Source organism: Cavia porcellus, unplaced genomic scaffold (genome assembly GCF_034190915.1).
Source record: "Cavia porcellus strain 051 isolate PalLab524CR breed Dunkin Hartley unplaced genomic scaffold, mCavPor4.1 scaffold_32, whole genome shotgun sequence".
In the NCBI taxonomy this organism is placed as follows: Eukaryota; Metazoa; Chordata; class Mammalia; order Rodentia; family Caviidae; genus Cavia; species Cavia porcellus.
The window spans coordinates 38,483,485-38,504,576 of NW_026947515.1; the positions used below are offsets into that span (position 1 = coordinate 38,483,485).

The 21,092-nt window shown below is 46.3% G+C and overlaps 1 protein-coding gene across 5 annotated transcripts in view; it reads right to left on the bottom strand.

Moving 5' to 3' along the window:
* Positions 1-576: 576 nt before the first annotated feature.
* The window catches only part of Ndel1 (nudE neurodevelopment protein 1 like 1), a 52,379-nt gene continuing 31,863 nt past the window's right edge, over positions 577-21,092 (bottom strand). For 2 of the 5 annotated variants that reach the window (XM_013148723.3, XM_013148722.3), the window contains exons 4-11: positions 20,129-20,277; positions 18,397-18,533; positions 14,816-14,989; positions 12,090-12,181; positions 7,239-7,390; positions 4,900-4,934; positions 2,348-2,426; positions 577-1,757 (exon numbers count right to left, since the gene is read on the bottom strand). In XM_013148723.3, the coding sequence (XP_013004177.1) occupies positions 1,664-1,757; positions 2,348-2,426; positions 4,900-4,934; positions 7,239-7,390; positions 12,090-12,181; positions 14,816-14,989; positions 18,397-18,533; positions 20,129-20,277 (912 nt within the window). In that variant the 3' untranslated portion in view covers positions 577-1,663. The remainder of the gene's footprint in view (positions 1,758-2,347; positions 2,427-4,899; positions 4,935-7,238; positions 7,391-12,089; positions 12,182-14,815; positions 14,990-18,396; positions 18,534-20,128; positions 20,278-21,092) is intronic. The other 3 variants (XR_010045119.1, XM_013148726.3, XM_003466226.5) reach the window with 3 other exon arrangements.

Consider the following 21,092-nt stretch of genomic DNA (forward strand, 5'->3'; position numbering starts at 1 on the left):
TGTTGTCCAGCCACTTCCGTATGCGATGTGTTTATGCTGCTGTAAGCAAGCATGCTCACAGGCTCTCACGCAGCCACAGACTCCGAGCTGACGTTTCCTGGGGTTTCCTTGTGTCTTGCTCTTGAACGTCTGGCACTTTTTCTCATTTGCTAACACCCACCTGTGCAGACACGAGAAGCCCAGGCCCGGTGCCCTCTAATCCCGCAACTACAGCACTGGTCGCAGTGCTGCGTGGAGTACAGCTGGAGGCTCAGCCTGCAAAGCCACCCGAGCCACTCCACGCCTGCCGCGCTCCCTCCTCGAGTCCTGGTCCGTAACCCAATCTTCACGTGGAGCCGGGGCCGCGCTCAGGCTGCCCCTGAAAGTCACGCAGGCCTGAACACCAGCCCCAGGAGTTGGCCAGAACAAGCCCGCTCAACGAGGAAGACGTTCTCGGAGGCCCCGCAGTCTTCCTTGTCCCTCCCGCAGCTGCTGTCCTCTGCACATTGCCTGGTAAAGCAGAAGACACTCTGGAAGCCAGCTCCGTACGCGCAGCCTCTCTCACGGGGTGCCAGGAACCCCAATAAAGCAATTCAATCCTTTTTTTCTGTGAAATTTATTGTTTCCACATTAAAAGATTTAGGGGAGGGAGGGAATTATTTTTTAACCACATGATGATCCTCTACAACTGCCCGGAGTAGGACACCATCGTAAGTCAGTAACATGCCGTATGAGTTTGGAATAAATAAAGCTAAATGCCCAAGTTATATACAGATACCTCAGGCGGTAATGTTTACAAACCTATGTACAATAAAACAACGGAAACAGTAAGTGCAGCATGAGAGTAATCAAAGGGTGCACAGGACAGCCACTTCCGGTCAGCCGGCCCCTGAATTAGGCCACTCAGTCCTTCCCTATGAAACGGGGTGGCCCCTCAGACATGAAAACAAAGTCTGAAACTGTCACTCAGCTGAAGGACCAGACAGCTGGGGAGGAGGCTGCCACCCCCTCCCGGAGTCTGAGGCGCGTGGGAGAGGCGGCCACGCAAAGGCTCAGCCTTGGGGTGCCGGGCCGGAGGCTCCTGCCCCGTGGCTCAGACAGCGGCCCGTGGCCGCGGGAGGCAACGGCGGACTGGTGCCGGCTGCTGGGTCGGGAGGTGCTGACGCGCGTCCTTAACTCAGCGCCATTCTGCCTCTGCCTGAAGCAGGCCCAGGCTGTACGGGTGGAGCGGGGACACATGATTATCAGCACTGGAGATGCTCAGATGGGCGCGCAGGAGGAGGGCACACGTTAACCTGATTGGGGGAGAACGTCTAGAGATCTGCAGTGTCCTAAACACAACTAAGTCCTATCGGCACAGCAGAGTGGGCTACGAGGCAGGTGTGATGAATGGGTACTTCTGCATCCAGTGACCAAGTCACACACGTATGTATCACCTTGTGACCCACAAAAGTGCAATCATGTGAAACCAACGGCACTACGGCAGGAAAAGAAAATAGCCAGTATTGAGATGGCGCAGAGTCCTGGGGCTGGGCGGGGCCCAGCAGCCGCCACTGCATGCAGCTCGCCCACTGCCAGCCGTGGGAGGCAGGAAGGGGGCACGGGGCTGGCCCAGGCACCGAAGGGCGAGGCGGGTGTCCTGGGCTGCTGGAGGAGGGCAGGATCCTCCACCTGGAGGCCGCACTCACACACTGAGAGGCAGCATACCCGGTGCTGAAGACGGCCGCGACGAGCCCAGACTAGGAGGAGGAGGAGCAGGGTCGAAGCCATTTACTGCCCTGTAGGGAGGACCAGAGCAGAGAAGGGGAGAGAAGGGGATTATCATTTAAACCTCTACACACAATGAAAACCCATCTGCCTTCTGCAGCGCCCTTCCCGCCCAAGGGTAAAGGCTGCCCAGACAGCGCCCGCTGTGGAAGGGGTGAAGACTTCACGGTCCTTCAGTGCCAAGACCATGTGCCCTTTCCTGGCAACTACGTCACACTCACCACTGAGGTCCTGATTTTTTTTTTTTTTCCTATAGAGGCAAGAACCAGGTGAATATGGTATTATCTAACTATTAAAAATATATCCCACACAGTTTTTAATAGTATGGGGTAAATATTCAAAATGTAGTTAATGCTAACTAGAAAAAGCAGCAGCTACCAAACTTCATATGTTCTATGATGTAAAAAAAGGAGAAAGTAAATAGTATATACTAGATTCTATGCTGGAGCCCCTTGTATAGATTTTACAGTGTAGCCAAATCTAGAATGTGAGGGTTTTAGAGACATGCACACACATATGAATACAAAATGTGTGAGTCCTATATATACACAATGCGTACACATACATCGGTATAGCAAGTGCTGTCCAAAGGAAAATTTACCAGTAGTTGCTTTTCTTCCCTCTAGGTTCATTTTCTACTACTTTAATATTTCCAGATCTCTTACAATGTACAGAAATATCTTAAGAAGGGGGAGAAAAATAACTGGTTACAAACTGTTTAGCAAGCAACACCAGACTAACAGTAGACAGCAAGGTAACACGCAGGCAGCCCAGCCCTGCACAAGCACCAGCACTAGAGTGCATCGGGGAGCGCCCAGCCCCGCTCCCACACCCGCACCACACCCCGCACCCCGGTGGCAGCGCAGCCTCAGGAAGCAGCAGCAGCACAAGCAGAGGAGGAAGGAGGGGCCTGGAACCTCCCTGGGCCACGGCAGCCTCTCTGTTCTGAAAAACTTCCTAGGAGAATTTGGCCTAGCAGCCTCTTGGAAGAAGACAGCCAACCACAAAGAACCACCCTGCACCATACTACCCACATGCCCCAGCCTGCACAGGGGCCGGGAGCTGACCATACAGATTCATGGTGAGGTTCTCTTCAAAAACAAGAGTGAGCCAACATCTCTGCACCGACTACAGTGCCAAAGGCTGAGAAGGCGAGAGAAACAGGCATGCAGACTTCACAGCAAACCCCTGGCTGTCCGGAAGCAGCTGAGTGCACGTCTTAATACACACACCGTATTCAGAATCTGAAACCAAGCCACACACACACAGAGCAAGCGCAAAGCCCTGACAAACGTACTCTGTCCCTGCCGTGCACTGTCCTACTTCCGTGCGGGACAGCCTGGAGTCTTCCTCCGGAGGCTGAGAGAGGTCATGTGAACACTTTAAATCACCCCTCCCCACTCTCCAAGGCCACATGCCTGTGCCTCTTCCTGGCTGAAGGCCACACCCTGTGTGCCACTGTGGTGCTCACCTGATAAGCCCCACATGTCATTTGTCTGGCTAGTCCCAGAGTCCCCAGTACCTGCTTCTTCAGGAATCTCAGCGGGCCTCAGCTTCTAGCACGCGAACCTCTGTTTCCCAGCCTCGCAGAGCGCGCCATTAGGAGAAGCTGTACTGCAGTGCCCCTTAGCCCCAGGGAGAGCAGGACTCCCTGGGTTGCCGAGGAGATTCTGGCACCTGGTCCACCAGAGCGTGCAAAGGCAGCCACCAGCAGGGTGGCTCCGAATGAGGGTTTAGGGTGGGTGCCAGTGCTTCCCAGAGATGGGCTAAGAAATATCAGGTCCATCCCACTGCCACCCAGCTAAGGAGCCCACAGTAACTCCCACCTTGTGAGCTGTCAATGGGGCAGTCGGGGACCTGCCTCCAGAGGCCTAGTGCACTGACCCTTTCTAGACTCCTCTGGTCACAGGAGCCCTCAGCAAATAAGCACTGTGATGCTCCCAGCGCACATCAGCTCTAATGGGAAAAACAACCCAGAATAAAAGGGGAGAACTGAAACTAGGTAATTGGTTTCTCTTTGTGGATGCAGGAAGTTAAAACCACAGCGAGGGGCAGATGGCTCCAGCATTTTCTGCTGGTGAGGCCCCTTAAATTAACCGCACACTTGTGCAATGAAGAAAGGTTCCCAAGAGAAGAAACACCTCCATATGTACCAAAATCAGTGCAAGAGCTGCTGAGAAATGTCTTCATGGACCACAGGACTGAATGCAGGGTGTTAACAGGGAAGGATGGAGAGACACACCTGGGACTCAACGATGGGAAAATTTCTAGACCTGTACAATTCATGATTTTACTTAAAAGTCTAGTTAAAATTGATGGACAGGAATCCAGCTAGGAGAAGGTGCTACAGTTCGCTTGTAAAGTGGCAACACAAGCATGAAGACGGGGAAAAGAGCCACTGTACGTTTAAAAACCAGTCAGGAAAGGACAGTGAATCTAACACGGCAGAGATAAAGACGGGAAGGAAGAAGCCTGTTACACCTGAGAAGGTGTACAGAGCTCATCCGGAGCAGCAGCGAACACTCTGGAGTCCCGTCTCCTTTGTCAGGGTCAGAAAGCCACTCAGCAGCTTCAGCCAGCTCAGTGCTCGGCCCAGCTGTGCACGGCAGGGCGGTGACCCTAAGGCAGCCCTTCCGTACCCTCCGATTTCACTCTGGGAAGAGGCAAAGGGGCCCTGTCCGAGAAACCTGCTGCAGGACAGAGGGGTTCCACCCCCGCAGACAGACAGACCACACACAGCCCCCCCACCGACTCTGACATCACAACAATGTCCCGCCCCACACCGGCGACGCCACCCGGCCGGCGTGCTGTCACAGCTGCCCACGATTCCTGCACTGATGTCTGTTTCGTTGAGATGGGTTCTCAGCATGTTGCCTATGCTGACCTCCAACGACTAGGCTCAAGTGAACCTCTCACCTCAGCCATCCCAGAAGCTAGGACTGCAGGCACAGACCACCGCACACAGCCACAGAAGTGTTTTGGTTCTGCACTGCTAAACCAGTAAAAGCACACGATCAAGGTTCACCCATGGGCTGAAAGTTGTTAAAGCCGAGTCAGCCCCATGCAGTTAGTAAACCAGTTTGTTAATGTTTTTCCCACCACACACCATGATTAAGAAAGAGAAAGAGAACACAGCAAACAAATTCAGTTTACCCATGAACAACGTGGGAAATATGACTTTTTCTTGCCTAATAAAAAAAAGAAAGAAGATTAGATAGTAATACAAATACTATTCTCATATCATGTCCTAAAATTAGTCCATGCCCACCTATCCTCACCTGAAAGAATCAGACTGGCTTGCAAACAGGGCAAGTAAAACAGGAGAAACTGAGGCTAAGGAGCAAACAACACACAGCTTAGAGCAAACCCAGGCGCTCACCGCACCCACAGGGCGGGAGGGAGCAGGACCAGCAGGCACGCAGCAGCGCCACTCCAGGCTAGATCAAAAAACAATTCCAAGAAGCCTCAGCGAAACAATTTACAAAACACTTCTGAATTCCGTAAAGCAACCTGTCTGCCCACTTAGGTCTGGCTCCGTGTGGCAAAGCTTCACTACATCTGAAGGCTGGGAGAGCACACGAACCCACGAATAAATCCCTTCTCAGTCACAGGCACAGGCTACCTTGCAGACTCCAAGAGGGCACAGGAGGCAGGTACTGAGCCAAGGGCTGGGAAGCCGGGCAGAGTCTCCACAGGCTGCAACGGCAAACCACACTTCTTCACTCCTTTACACACTGGGTCTTTCTCTTTTTTGACAGGGTCTCACTGTAAAGTTCAGGATCAGCTTGAGCTATGTAACCCAGCCCATTCTTGAACTTGTGGCGATCCTCCTGCCTCATCTTCCTAAGTACTGGGATTACAGGTGTGCACCATCAGGCCCAACTAGGACTGGTCTCTTTTTTGCAGCCTGCCAGATTTAATGGTGGTCCTGGGAGTCACGCTTTCCCTGTTTACTGTCGCACCTGGTACACACCATGTTGGTTTTTATCTACTGCACAGGACAGAAGAAAGTGAGAGATGAAAAGCCAAACAGCCCAGAGCCGAGCGAAGCAGCAGACAAGGCCCAAAGCCAGCCTGAGGACTACAGTGACCGGACAAAGATTGCTCGAGCAATAGTAGACTCATATTGCAGTGGACATACACAATCCACTTGTCAAATAAGTTAATATTTAAACAAGGGCCAGCCCGCAAAAGCATATTCCCTTATGCCCACAGTACAAAATAAAACTCATAAAATGTTGGGCAAAAACCAAGTACTATCGGAAACTGATTCACTCAGGAACTGAGCTTCTAGGTTGAGTTCGGGAAACAAGGCCTACACTGTTTCTAGGCTGTTCCTCACGGGCAGGGACCCAGGCAGAAAGCCCAAGGCCACTCCTGTTTTCGCCTTGCACTGAATTTTCACAGCTCCCCAAGACCGAGCTCATGTCTGTCTGAGCAACTGCTGCCCTGACTCTGTGAGTCAAAGGCAGGAGCGGCAGCCAGGAAAGAGTGTATCCCCCCTTTGTGTATATCCTGAAGCCCCAGGTACAAAACACACAAAGGTACCTGTCCAGCCACTCAGTTCTGGCCCATGCCTGTTCTCACATCATAAGGCACCTGAGGTCCACCAAGTGACTACTCTATTGAAGGGAATTAATTACACATTGCAAGACTCTGTTTCCAGTATCTTGAAGACGTCCCCTCAGCTTTCCCCGTATCATCTGGAGGAGAGGGCTGCTCTAACCCAGAACCATCTATCCACGCCATGTCCCACCCAGCACAGGAACAATTCTATTGTACGTGCTGCTGAAACAAGCCAACAGTACAGAAACAGAACGCGCCCTAAGCCTGCCTGCAACGCCCGAACCCAAGGGAACTAACTTCAGACTTAGCGGCCTGGAGAACCCCCACAATTAGAAGACAGCTGCTTCACGTGCTGGTATTCTACCATGTATTTTTATAGACTGTCCTTAATGAAATGTGTACACTTCAGGGTGGAATTCTTTTAAGTAACAGGCATGAACCAGAACACGCCAGTGAGGATGAACAATACAACCATTTTCAAGGGTGGATTTTCAAGGGTGGATTGTGTATCAGATCTGGTCTGCTGTAACACGTCATAATTATCGAGAGCAGCAGAAAAAACTGAGGGTGTCTAAATACTCAGGGCTTTGTAGATTTCTAAAATCTTCAGATAAAAGGTTTGCTACAGAGTCTACATATAATTACAGTGTTGTCTTCTACCCTGAAAAGACTTGCTAAGCAGGTTTACCAAGCGAGAACCTCCTGAGCCCAGCGCTGCGCTGCTGCCTTGTGAGAGTCAGCTCCCAGAACAAAGGTTCCTGGGGAAACAGACTCCATGGGGATCAAAAGACAACAACAGACTTCTGTCCCCCAAGATCTGAATGAGAACAGGCTTCAGGTAGGTTTATCAAACTGAAATTATCTTAAGTTAATAATCTGAAACATTACTGCTCCAAAACTGATCACTTAAAAGGTCCAGGACTTACCCTTTGTCGAAGAAAGATGTGTGCCCTGATCGAGAGAACTTGGTGCCATTGCTATTCATCACTCCACAGTTAACATTCCCTGAAATATACGACTTCCGTGCTGCCTGGTCCTTTGCAAAATTCCTGCAAGCTGCTAACTTGGATTCTAAAGCCTAAAAACAGGGAAAAGGAATGATAAGGTTGTCAAAACAGTAGCTGCACAGAAAAATTTGCATTTCAAAACATTTCTATTTCAAGTCCCAACACTTACTCTCCCAGTTGATAATGGTGGTTAGTTAAATCATAATCAAAATAATGTCAACTTTCTTCTGTCTCTGTGTGTGTGTGTGTGTGTGTGTGTGTGTGTGTGTGTGTGTGTGTGTGTGTGTCTTTTTGAGACAGGGCTTCACTATGCAGTTCTAGAGGACCCAAACCAACACTGTACCTCAGGCTGGCCTGGAACCCAAAGCGACCCTCTGCCCCAGCCTCCTGAATGCTGGGATTACAGGCACGCACCCAAAATAACTTTCCAATAGAAAAAGTGAGTGTTTGTGCTGACTGCTTTTCTGAAGAGTAAGTTATTATTTCTCTCAGTATTACTGGTTGGTTGGTGCTGTGACTGGGGTAGGTACGCGTATGTTTGTGATAGTAGCAAGCTTTAAAACATCTGAGAATGTATTTAATACATCCAATTCTTCTATCAGGTTCTTCATTCTAGTTTTTTCCACTGCCCCAGCATGGGTGCAAGAACTCACACCACCTCCCATGAAATGAAAGTTATTGCATTGTGAAAGTGCACTGTAAAATGTTTAACTGAAGCCCTGTCTGTAATTGAAAATTCAGCTGCAGCTGACACTGGTTGGCCTGTTAACATCTGCCTCTAACTCCAGGTCTGTACACCTGTCACATCACCTGGCAAGGGCCGAGCTCTGTCACCAGGTAACGTGGAGGGAACAGGAGTGTCTCTACTATTTCCACACATGCAGCTATCGCCAACTTCCCATTCCCATCAACACTCCCAAAAAAGGAATAATCTATAGCAAAATTAAAAAGCAAACAGCAAAACCACAGTCCTTTCTTGTTACCCAAGGAGGAGAAATGCAGATAATCCACAGATAACATACACTTCGTTATATGAATCCATTTGATATTCCAATGTCGCTATTTCAGTAAGATATGCAAAAAAACAACAACAACAAAAAAGACTGCTATTGCCTACTTTGCTTCCTCTTCCTTACAATAAACTAATAAAATAATGGCAGAAGCTGGGTGTGGTGGCCCACGCCTATAATCCCAACACTCAGGACAGTGAGGCAGGAGGATCATTGTGAGTTCAAGACCAGTCTGGGCTACAAAGTGAGCTGAAAGCCAGACCGAATGGCATAGCAAGATCCTGTTTCAAAAAAAAACCCACAGAATAAATACATACATACATAAAATAAAATAAAATAACGATGGAAAGAAGGAAGAAAGGTAATGAATTTGTGGGATACGCTGGGTGGACGTTGGTGACCTGCACGTATACACATCCACAGTAGCCAGTGAGAGCCATTAATTCCCTACATGCAGGCAGATACCTGTCCAGTCATTTAAATATCACTGAGCATCTAACATACACCAGGCACAAGTTATGTTTAAGATACCAGTGAAACATTTAATACAAGCCCTTGATACTTTCAAGACAAAAGGAGGTCTTCAGATTAAGATGTGGAAGCTATCCAAACCCAGAATAAGATGAAACCTGGCTGAATAAGATCAGAAAGTTACACAGAACCTTCAGCAAAGCCAACATTGAAAAGGTGGGCAGATAAAGACTCAACAGCACCACTAGAAAGAAGGGGGACGGGTGGGAGCAGCCATAGAACAGCACCAAGGAAGCACAGGACAAAGGGCGTTTTGGGGGAGAGGGGGAGGTCAGTGTTGATGTGCTGCATGCCTCTAATAAAATCAGAACCACACACACTGGATTTGACAGCCTGGAGATCACGGTGTGCAGGTTTAATGGATGCTAACAGTAGTGCAGATACATTTTCAAAAAACTTAGCTGTGGAGGGGAGGGAGAAGGGTATGGCTAGGAAGAGACACAGCATGACAGGAAACAACAGCTGCTTCCATGTTTGCTTTTTAAGATTCAAAAATTATGCAAGGGTTAGAAGTATGGCTCAATGTCAAAGCACATGCTTAGCATGCAGGATGCAGGGTTTGATCACAGGGAAAGGGAGGTAATGGTAACACACAACACTACACACTGGGTACCCAGTGTTCGGGTGGTAAATACTGTGTATTAACAGAGAGAAATGAAGGTGAGACAATGGGAAGGACTGGATCCAAAGCACAGAAGAGCCAAATTAGCCACGGGCAGGAATCTGACACTTCTACCACCGAAACAAAAGAAACAATGGCCACAGAGACAACAGGAAGGAAATAACGGGGAGAGAAGAATTCAAGTAAGTTTAAATCAGAGGCTTTGGTTTTCTATGAGTAGGGAAGAGAGATTCCAGCTCAAGTCAGTGAGCAGCGTTGTATACAGAGCTGTGAAATACGCATGAAAATATGTAGGGGTTGATGGATAACAACATAAGAAGTTCTGGTGATCTCTTAAAGACAGACTTTGCTGAACCGTGAACCATGTGAGGGCTACAAATCAAATTTTTATCTCTGCTTCTAATAAATTATAATACTGAATCAGAACAAACAAAAAATAACATGAGCCAAGGAACAGGAACATAATCACAGAGTGTGAGCAGTTCAGGGCTGACCGTGCTGCCGTGGCCCTAGAAACCCAGCAGGAGATTTCAGAGAGCATAAGGCGAAGCTAGCTGGAAGAGAGGAGGCCTCACAACGAGTGTGCGCTTCTACCGAAAGAGGAAAGGGAATTTAGAATGTCAGAAGAAACAAACAGGGTTACAGTTACAAATGGTATCATTTTGAGTAAATGACAATTAAAAGCAAAATGCTGAGGAGATTTGTTGAATGGCACAAATACTAACAGCCTAGCTCCATGGGCCAGGGATACAGCTCAGTGGCATGGTTCCTGCCTGGCAAGCACAAGGTTGAGCAGCACACAAGTCTGAGTCAGGGTTCAAAAAGAACAGAAAACCAGCCTAGCTCCTGCCCTGGCTCCCCAGTACATGACACACGTGGGCACCGCAGCACAAAGGCAGTATGACCAATTTTCCAACATTTACAGAGCCCGCCAGTGGAAACCCACACCCACAGAACTCAAGGAAAGCAGGGCAGCAGCGGGAAAGGAAGCAAGCAGGGGTGCGGAGGACGGCTTGGCTTAGCAAGGTCACAACAGGAGCTTAAGAACACAACACTGACTCAGGCTGGGGGCACCATCCCGCGGTAAAGTGTACGCTTAACATGTGTGAGTGAGGTCCTGGTTTCAATTCCCAGCACCAACGAACAATAACAAAAAAAAGTTACTTTAAAATTTTAAAAACAACCAACAAAAAATAAAAACTTAAAATTGGAACTCAGTAAAATTTTGTCTTTTTGTTTTGTTTTGTTGCTTAAAGTTGATTAAATAAAGAAAAATAAGCATATTACTGTAAATTATAGAGATAAACACCATAGGGTTTATCTTATAATAAATAGGGGTTGGGGTTTTTTTTAAAGTGGTTATCTTGGGAGTGAAGAAAGATTATTTTAGTGCTGCATAGTAATTTATGCACAATACTATTCCTAGTAACTGCAAAATGAGGATTTAAGAGCAAACCTGATACAGAGAAAATAATCCACTTCATGAGCCAGAAAAGACAGTGTTAAGGCTTTGTGTCATGGCTTTCCAGTTTTTCCTTCATGAACACAGTACAATGCAGCTTCCACACTGCTTTACAAAGTGTGTCACACAGAAGTGATGGAGGTAGGGGAACGGCTCATATGCCGTATCCCAGCACTCCGAAGGCTGAGGCCACCCTGGGCTATCAGTGAGTTCAACGTTAGCCTAAACCCGATCTCAGAAAACAAAAACCACACAAGTGAGTGATGGTGTAGTGCACGGCGGGAAGCTACAAGCTGACCCCTGAAAAGGAAAAGGAAAGCCAAATGAGGGAAGCGGGAAAGAGCTAATGCCAAACTGCTCCCTATGCAGGAATGGCCTAAGTCTACATGGTCCTGTAACTGGGTAGAGTAACCCAACTGTCTGGCCGCTTCAGACTGCAAGCGTCCTCTAGGACCAAAAGACCATGAAGTCAGCAGCGTACCCGTAAGAGATCCACGGATTCATGGAGCAACAGGAAGGAGGGGAAAGCAAGAGAAGCTGATGAAAGACCAAGAAATAGGTATTAAACAGAATAAAAACTAAACAGTCAAGTGTGGCAGTAAGTGCCAGCAGTCTCAAGTACCCTGGCAGACGTAGGCAAAAGGACACGTTAGCACATGAGCAACACAGGAAGACCACACTCTCCTCCAGGAACATTCATGCAGGAACCAAAGTGGCCTGTAATGCAAGGAGAGGGGACCCGAGAACACTAAAACTGAAGCAGAGTGGAGCACTGAGCAAGGCCGCAAGCCAAGGGTTAACATCCCACAGAACAGAAGACAAGGCCACAGCACAGATAAAGCCAGGGCAAAAGCACGGTCAGAGCGCGTCCCAGGGAGGCCTTCAGACAGGCTGTGCGCACAGGGCTGCAGACACAGCACAGGGAGACGGAAAGGCCCGAGCGCAGCCGAGAGCTCGGGCCCACGGCCCTGCCCTGGAGGCGTCGCCTGGACGAGTCTCTGCTAGTCACCAGACGCTTCTGCTTCTCATGCATTACAGATTTTACTACAGGAAGGTACCATTTTCTCTTCCCTCCCTTCAAATTAAACACAATTTAATACTACCCTGCCGGGGAAAACGCCTAGAGGTAACAATGGAATGCTTACCCCCACTTTCCGTAAGAGATCCCCCACAATGTTTAGTGCTGAGATCCTAGCTGATGGAGTCAGTGGACTGGTTCCAAAACCATTTGGTATAGCTAGAGAAAAAGAAAAGGAGAGTGAAGACGCCGACAGGACCCTTTACAGTCAGTGTTACTCTTGATGTCACAAAGCTTTCAGACTATACACAAACACAGAACAGAGAAACCGTTAGAAACGGGGGGTTAACCAATTTTCAGTTGACAGATAATTTAAACTACCAAACTTTTCATTATCACTAATAATGCTACAAGGACACTTATTATTAAACATTTCTATGTACGTATGTCAAGTATTTCTAGAGAAGAGATTTCTAAAAATGAACTGCTAGGTCAGAAGCATGCCCATTTTCTTCCATCCTAATACACAATGGCAAAACGCTCCCCAAAAAGGTTGTGCCAGTGTCAGCAATCTGCACAGTATGTCTGTGCTAACATCAGGCACCGGCTTTTTGTTTGCTTGGCAATCTCACAGCCATGTTGTCTTAATTTGTACCCCACAATACGGAGGCTGAAGCGCCTCTTCTGGGAATCACGTTCATTCTTTGCACCTTTCTGTACTTAGTTCTCCTGACCAATCTGCAAGAACAGATTATGGATACTCACACTCTCTCTGATATATGCCATATGTATGTTATATATTTGGAGGAACATTTGGCTTCCCCATTTTACTACTGTAAAAATGTTCCCAATAGTTTCTCCTAGTATTTTTCCACACTTTTATATTTAGATTTCTAACAGTGAGTTGGGGATGGCTCAGTAGTAGAGCACTTCCCTAGCATATACGGGGCCCTAGTTTGACTCCCAGAACAACACCACCCCAAAAGTTTACATAACTTACTGGACCTGTAATTTACAGTTGCCTAAGTTACCGGGTATGACCTAAACTTTCTTCCTCCTAATGGATCCAATTGTCCTAACACCACTAAACTTCCAACATGCAGACCTCATGTGACATGACACCATAATTATAAGCTGAACAGAGTCTGTTCCCCCAGAAGCGTGCCACTTTTCTCATGTTTTTAAATGTACTCAGAACAAAAACAAAACTGTACATGTTAATGGGTACCATCTAAGGTTTCAATACATGAACAGTGGCATATTAAAACATATCAGTATGACTGGGATTTCAAAGAGTGACACCCTTGCTAGCCCCCTGCCCCACGCCGACAACACTTAGGATTGAACCCACAGCCCTTTCACCCAGGAGTGACATCACTAGCCGGTTTCTATTCTGAGACAGAGGTTTCACTAGTTTTCCAGGCTGGCCTCAGTTTATACCCCTCCTGCCTCAGCCCTCAGGCTCGTGGGATTATTAGGTATATGGTTTAATACCTGGCTAAGTATTAGTCTATTGAACTTTTCTTGATTATTCTTACTCACAGAGTAAAACCAGAGTAATATCTGTTTAAGTTTGTATTAATTTAACTTAGAGGCACACAAGGCTAGTGGCTACTGCACTGAGCACCACAGAGAGCTTACTGCGCCAAATGCACAGACAGCAAACCTTGTATCCCTTGGAAAGATAAATCCTGTATGTGAAACTGGACAGGCGGACAGACAGCTTCAGTTTGGGATTAAAAAAAAAAAAAAGCTTCAGGGAACGGGGTAACTGAGATATAATCTGCAAGCTGCAAAAAAAAAAAAAAAAAAAAAAGATGCAAAGAGCTTTGGGAAAGCGCCTGAGGCTTTACCTCGTGGCTGCTACATAGTTTTTCTCCTTATCTGGACTATGTAAAACACAACGGACTGCAAAAGGAATCTCTAATGGGCCAATCATCAATTATCTCCAAAGTCACCTCTGAAGACGCAGCTCCTGACGCGTGTACCAGAATATGAGTATCTATCTGAACCAGGCAGGGTTGCCCCTGACTGGCACACGAAGATTATTCTCTCTACATTTGTGTGCAAAGCCCTCTAGTTTCCTATGATATAGGAAGTGGTCAAAGCAAAAAACAAATTTTAAACATGATCCCAAAACCTGTGTGTGACACAGAGGTATACATAAACTAAACTCAAGCACACACAGCAGAAACAGACCTCAAAATCTTAAGGACAGCTGTCTTTAATAATGAAGATTACAGGCGGCTTTTATTTATTTTCTCCCTTTGTTTGTTCAGAATTCTTACCTATTTTTCTACATGGGGCTGGGTATATAGCTCAGTGGTTGAGCATGTGCTCAGCATACCCAAGGCCCTGGGTTGAATCCCCAACGCCAAAAAACAAAACACAAACTGCATGAACATGTATTACTTCTGTAACAAAAAAAATAAATTTTCCTTAAAAACCTTTTAACTCTTTTTGACGGTAGTGATGTTTTTCTTAAAATTTTTATTAGTACACTATTTGTGGTATACAATGGTTGCATTCATTGTGGAGAACTGATACGTGTACGTAGCACATCTCAATTCTGTTTTTTCCTTTCCTCTCCACTCCCCCCTTTTTGGCCAGCATCAGACTTACTTATTTGTAAGTCCTTATAACGTTAACTATCATGCACACGGAAAAGCCTTTAACTTTCGAAAACCATGTACCGAGGTGATCTTACCTTAAAGGCAGCCCTCACCTTGTTCCTGCTAAGTGGCCTAGAAACAGTCCCTCCTCCTGCTTCACACAGCAATAAACCAAGGTTTAAACTCCCAGCCACCGTTCAAGTCTTAAGAGCTCCTCCTTCACCAACAACCCGTGACAAACCTTTTGGAGAAGGAAAACTGTTTTCCGTTCCTTTGCCAACAGGAGTAGCCGGCAAGGAGAGCGAGGCCTGGACAGCAGAGTCCATCTTCTCACAGTCCAGGGTCGGGGAGCTGGGAGCCGACTTGCGGGTCACTTCCTGTTGTCTTTCCCGAACCGCTAGTTCTTGCCTTAGATCTGCAAATGTGGCACACAGAGCGGAGTACTCAACTGGAGGAAGCAGATGCACCACGCAAGTCACATCCGCAACGTTACAGAGACAGTAATAATCCTCAGAAACGAACTTCCTAGTTCGTGTCTTTAATTTCAAAGGTAATAAAAATGACAACCCTAAATAATCTATTACGATTTTAAAATGCTATAACCTGAGGACAGTTCCTATTCCAAACGCAAAAATAGGGCAAATCTAAGAGATCAGTGACTCTGATACAAAAACAAAATATTCTTTGTCAATTCATTTGCTTTCATTCTGAAATGTTGTAACTGCAGAATTACTGCAAGATCAATGAAATATATTATTATAATTTTAATTAGCTGCGGCTGGGTATTTAGCTCAGCGGCATAAGCACCTGCCTTGCAAGCAGGCGGTCATGAGTTAGATCCCCGGTACGGATAAAAAGAGAAATAATAATAATAATAATAATTTTAATTAGTTAAATTTTTAAATTCTCACTATGAAAAATTGTTTCAGGAAAATATTCAAAACAGTAGCCGGACGCGATGGCACACACTTGTAATCCAGCCACTCAGGAAGCTGAGTCAGGAAGATCACCATCAGTTTGAGGCCAGCCTGGGCTACACAATGAGTTTAAGTGTTAACAATTCCTGAGCTACATAGTAAGACCTTGTCTCAAAAAAAAACAAAAACCAATTGGAGGGGCTTTTTTTTTTTCCTCTCTCAAACACTGGATTTTTAATCTAAAATTTAGGTTTTCTTTTTCAGTTGTATAACTGACCTATAGAACATTGTTTATATTGAGAAAGGACGTGAAACTACCCCACTTCTGGGATCCCAAAGGACTCAAAACAGGGCCACAGAGATATTTGTACAACTATGCTCATAGCAACGTTACTTGTAACAACCAAGAGATACAGGCAAGCCACATATCCATCCATGGATGAATTTAAAAATGAGAACAAGGTGAGGGGAGAAAGGAAGGAACAATAAAAAAGAGAGCAAGAGAAAAAATGGAAGCAAAGCCTTTGTAAATAAAGAGAAGAGGGGCCGAAGGGAGGGGAGGAGAATGGGGAAAAAGAAAAAGTAAGACACATCACTGTGTGAGTACAAATCCCCAGGATCAGTGTTATCATTGTATATACCTAAAACACACCAATGAACAGGGAAACAAAATGGGTGCATCCACAGATCACTCGTCCTCCAAAAGCACATCCTGCCGCACAGCAGCCCAGGGTGAGCCTGAGTGACACAGCCAGCCACACCAGGATTACACTGCTGCGACCCCACCTGTGTGAGGGTCTGAAACAGTCAAACCCGCAGACTGTGGAAAGCAAGACTGGTTTCCGGGACTGGGAGGAGCGACAAGCAAGAGCTGCTGCCTCACGGCTCACATGGCTTCGGGGTTGTAAGACAAAAGGTTCCAGAGACGCGCCACCCAGCAGTGTGATCAGCACTACTAAACTGGGCCTTTAAAATGGTTGGGAAGGTAAATGTAATTTTTATCACAATTATAAATAAATAAGATGCAAAGTTAACACTGTATATATTATATAAATAACCAGCAGCTCTTTAGATAAATGTATCACCCCGTAGGAGAAAAAGGAGGGAAAAAGGCATGAAAAAAACCACTGAAAAATGGCGTAAGTGCCTGCGTGGCAAACGTGAGGTTGTGGGTTCAATCCTCGGCGCACACACACACACACAAAAAACACTGGAAAAAAAACTTCATGAGTTGTAACTGAAGAACTACAGACTAAAACTGAAGTTTTAATTAAATTCAATTAACTACAGATTAAAAACCAATGATAGCAATTTTCAACTTCCAAATGTGTTGTAAAGTATTTAAAACTGACAACACTGACAGGGAAAAGTGTGAAACCACTAACCCCGCTGCCTCATGCCAGAGGTAACAGAAGGGCGCCAACTGTGTAAAAAGTGAGCCTTTTATACGATGACAATAAAAGCATTTTGTTTCTCTTGTCACTCCTATGAATCTCTTCTAAGAAAACCATTTAAAATGCTCAAGTAAGGCCGGGGATACAGCCACTGGAAAACTGCCTGCCTAGCACACACAGAGCTCCGAGTTCAATCCCCGGTGCCACAAAAAGATCAAATACTCAAATAATCAAAACACTGTTATTTCTTTTGGGGGGTTTCTGTGTTTTGGGTGTTTTTTGGTTGGTTTGTTTTGAGACACTATATAGTCCAGGCTAACGTCAAACTCACGGCAATCCGTCTGCCTCAGCGTCCTGGGCACTGGCATTATGTGGGTGGCACCACACCTGGCAAACACTACTCACAGCAAAGCTAGCCACCAACAGTGCACTCATGACACAGAACATAACTACACAGTAGAATAGTCCACGACATTTTTTTTAAAATCTGTTTTAAAAGATTTATCTTATGGACTGTATTTCCCCATAATAAACAGGGACAGGAATTACATATAGGAAAAAATATAGACCTGGCTACATACAGTCATAAGAAAGACTGGAAAGAAATACCACTAATCGATTCTCTCCAGAAAAACGATCAGCAGTGATTTTTATTTTATTCTTTATGATATTCTGGATTCTACTACACATAAGGGGAAAAGAGAGGGAACAATGTTTTTAGGTATTAGCTATATGTATGATATGTACGTAACAATATCTACACATCTATAAAACTATTCAGTGAAAGCAGTTAAGAGAAAATCCCAAACAAATCAGACAGTACATTTGTGCAGAGGGTGGTTAAACCTTTCAAAAACAGACCAGGGCTCGACTCACAGCTGATGACCTATGCTACCTTGCACAAAACTCAAATTCTTTCTGCCATGTTTTCTCATCTATAAAATAGTTATGCCAGACATGATGGCAATCTCAGGACTTGGGAGGCTGAGGCAGGAGGACTGCCATAAGGTCCAGGCCTGCGCTACACAGTGAGCCCAGGACCAGCCTATCTCAAAAACTAAACATGAAGTACAATAAAGTAAAACGGCTATAATACTTCTTAGCATTTGGTTCTATAGGTATAAATAAGTTAACAAAACTTCAAAATTACATACACTGTAGTTTAAAAGAAAGCAAGGGCTATGGCAGGATGGGGTGGTGCACATCTGTAATCCCAGCTGCTTGGAAGGCCGAGGCAGGAGTCCAAGCTCATAGCAGCCAGGGCAAGTTAAGAAGACTCTGACTTAGAATAAAAATTTTCACAAAGGGCTGGGGAGGTCTTTAGTAGTAGAGAACTTGCCTAGCGTTTACAACGCCCTGGGCTCAATCTCCAGTACCCAAGAAAATAAGCGAGAGAGGTGGGCGTGGGGGAGAGAGAGCGCAGGCTGGCAGGCAAGGAGGGAGGAGGCTGGGCCCTGAGCTCTCCGCTGGAGACAGCATGGTGACAGGTAAACATGCTCCAAGTTACTTACCTCGTGCTTCATCCTTTAACCTCTGTACAGAAACCAACAAAGACTCCTTTTCATCAAGTTCACTTTCTAAAAACGCATTTCGTTCAATGGCCTGATTTAGCCTTTGTTCAAAGTCTTCCAGGGATACTATTGTTGCTCTAAAAAGGAACCCATGAATTAAATAAATAAAATGTGCAAATAAAATAGCTTCACAGTTTATCTAAATGCCACCCCTGACCCGGGCCATCCTGGCCCAGTTCAGAGGGAATGACTTCACCCCATTTAACAAATATTAACACGCACTAGTGTACTCCAAGCCCTCCCACTCTGTGCAATCTCCAGCAGAAATAAAATTTCCTAACCTCGGGATGGAACTCAATGTCATCTCAAATTTTATCAGTTCCTTGCAACTGCCAAACTGTCTCTCAAATCCATATCCTCTTGGGACCCAGCCTTCGCCAAGCTCCTGCCTTAATTCCTCAGCCATCAGGCTGGACTGCTCCCTTAGCGACCTTCAAGGCTCCTCCCCGTCTCCAACCCCTCGGGATTATCTTCTCGTGCTACTCTTCACGTGAAGATGTCCAAAGACGCCCCAGTGGCTGAAGAGTCACTCTCCAACCCAGCATACCCGGTGATGCCTAAGCAGCCCCAGACGTTCCACAGCCACGTGGCACTCAGCTGCACTGTCTCTAGGGGAGCCAACGTGAATTCCGTCAATGCCACAGCCACCCTCTGCCTCTGCCCTCGCACCTGGCCCGTCACCCAGTCAGCTGCCTTCTAACTTCGCACTCACAAGGGCTCCCGGCTCCTGAAGCTGCTCTGGCTGCTCTTTCCCCCAAGCACTGGAGCAACCTAAACCTCCTTTTTGTCTTTTATTTTTCCTTTTTGTTTTTTCCCGGTACCAGGGATCGAACTCACGACCGCCTGCTTGCAAGGCAGGTGCTTATGCCGCTGAGCTAAATCCCCAGCCCCTAAACCTCCTTTTTACTATCGCCTTTGTCTTTGTGCATGTGCTCCTCTGTCAGCTCCTGGGGCAGTGACTTGTTAGCTCAGCCCCTGCAAGGTGTCAAGCTCAACAGTCACTTGATAATGATTAAGAAATACCAGGCAATTATTACAATCCTTACAAGGTAACAGGAATTAGACTTTAAATAGTTAAGAGACAACTAATTGCAGAGGCATAAAAACTTGGCAGTAGTTATAGCAAGTCACTATAGGTTGTGCAGGAAAGCTGTAATAAACGCGATGCGTAGGACAAGTTCACTGGGCGATATTGAAACGGAAGGAAAAGGAATGGCGGACAGGATCAGGGCAAAAGGCCTGCGGGCAGGGCGAGGGAGTGCCGAGGCCACAGAAGACACAGCGGGCGGGAGGCTTGTTTACACTCAACCAGAAGGGTCACCAAAGAAAGCAAGGAAAGTGAGAGGGCAGGGGCTTAGCTCAGAGGCTAAGCGCCTACTTGGAAAACGCCAGGGCGTGAGTTTAATCCCAGGCACCAAAGAAAGAAAAGCAAAGCTCAGAGAAGAATTTGAGGGAAGATAAGGATTTCTGGTCCCTTCAACCCAATGAGTAACAAGAGACAGGAAACACCAAAAGAAAACGTTCTGGGGCCGAACTCTAGAGGAGAGACTGACCCTAGCGCTACAGAGTCTACGCACAGCGGGCCAGCTGCAGCCTCCCCGCGGACGGGCGGGCGGACGGACGGACGGACAGACGGCCAGCTGCAGCCTCCCCGCGGATGCACATCACCTACCGTTTGGCTCGCTCCAGGTCATCGTTGGCCTGCTCCAGCTCTCTCACGTACTTATGCAGCTGCTCCTTAATGGCCCTAGTCTGACTTAAATCGTCTTCTAATACAGAAACCTGCTTGTAGCTCTGTGCATACTGATGTTCTAGTTTCTCCTGAAGGCACAGAGAAGAAAGGATGTGTCATTAACACAGCTTTACGGAAAAAAACTCAACGGATTCACTCATAATCTGAGTGGATGGTATCTCACTCCTTTTTACAAGATTTTAAAAGACCTCAATAACATATGTATTCTCAGGATATTAATCACATAAAATTTAGTCAACAGTTTTCCCCTCACAAATAATTCTTATAATAATCTCTCTAAAAATAAATAAGTAAAATAACGACACCCTGCCAGACACAGTGGAATAATCCTTTAATTCACACACTCTGGAAGCCAGAGGTAAGAAGATAATAATTTAGGCCCAGCCTGCGCCAATGAGCAGCCCACCAAGACCTTCTCAAAAAATAATAGCTGGTCCCCTCCTAGGTATGTTCCCAACAAAGTTATACTACAGTGATATATACAGTCCATGCTATAGCAGCACAACTCCTAACAGCTAACTCTTGGAAACAGCCTATCTGCCCAGCAACAGGTGAATGGATAAAGGAAATGTGTGTATATTCACAGTGGAGTACTACTAAGCCATAAAGAAGGATGGTGTAGGAAATGTAGGAAAATGGATGTGAGACCCTGTGAAATAAATCAGACACACAGCATAAATATTGCGTGGTTTATTTTTTATGAGAAACCCAAAGTATAAATATTTAAAGAGTAAAATGAAAGATAATATGAAATACAAACATTCTCTGCAAATGGAGAAGGGAACTAGGGATGAAGAGGGAAAGGGGGTAAACGGAAGAGAAAAGCACTAAACTATGTTGTGGTATGTACATGTACCGACCCCCACAAGGAATGCAATCCATA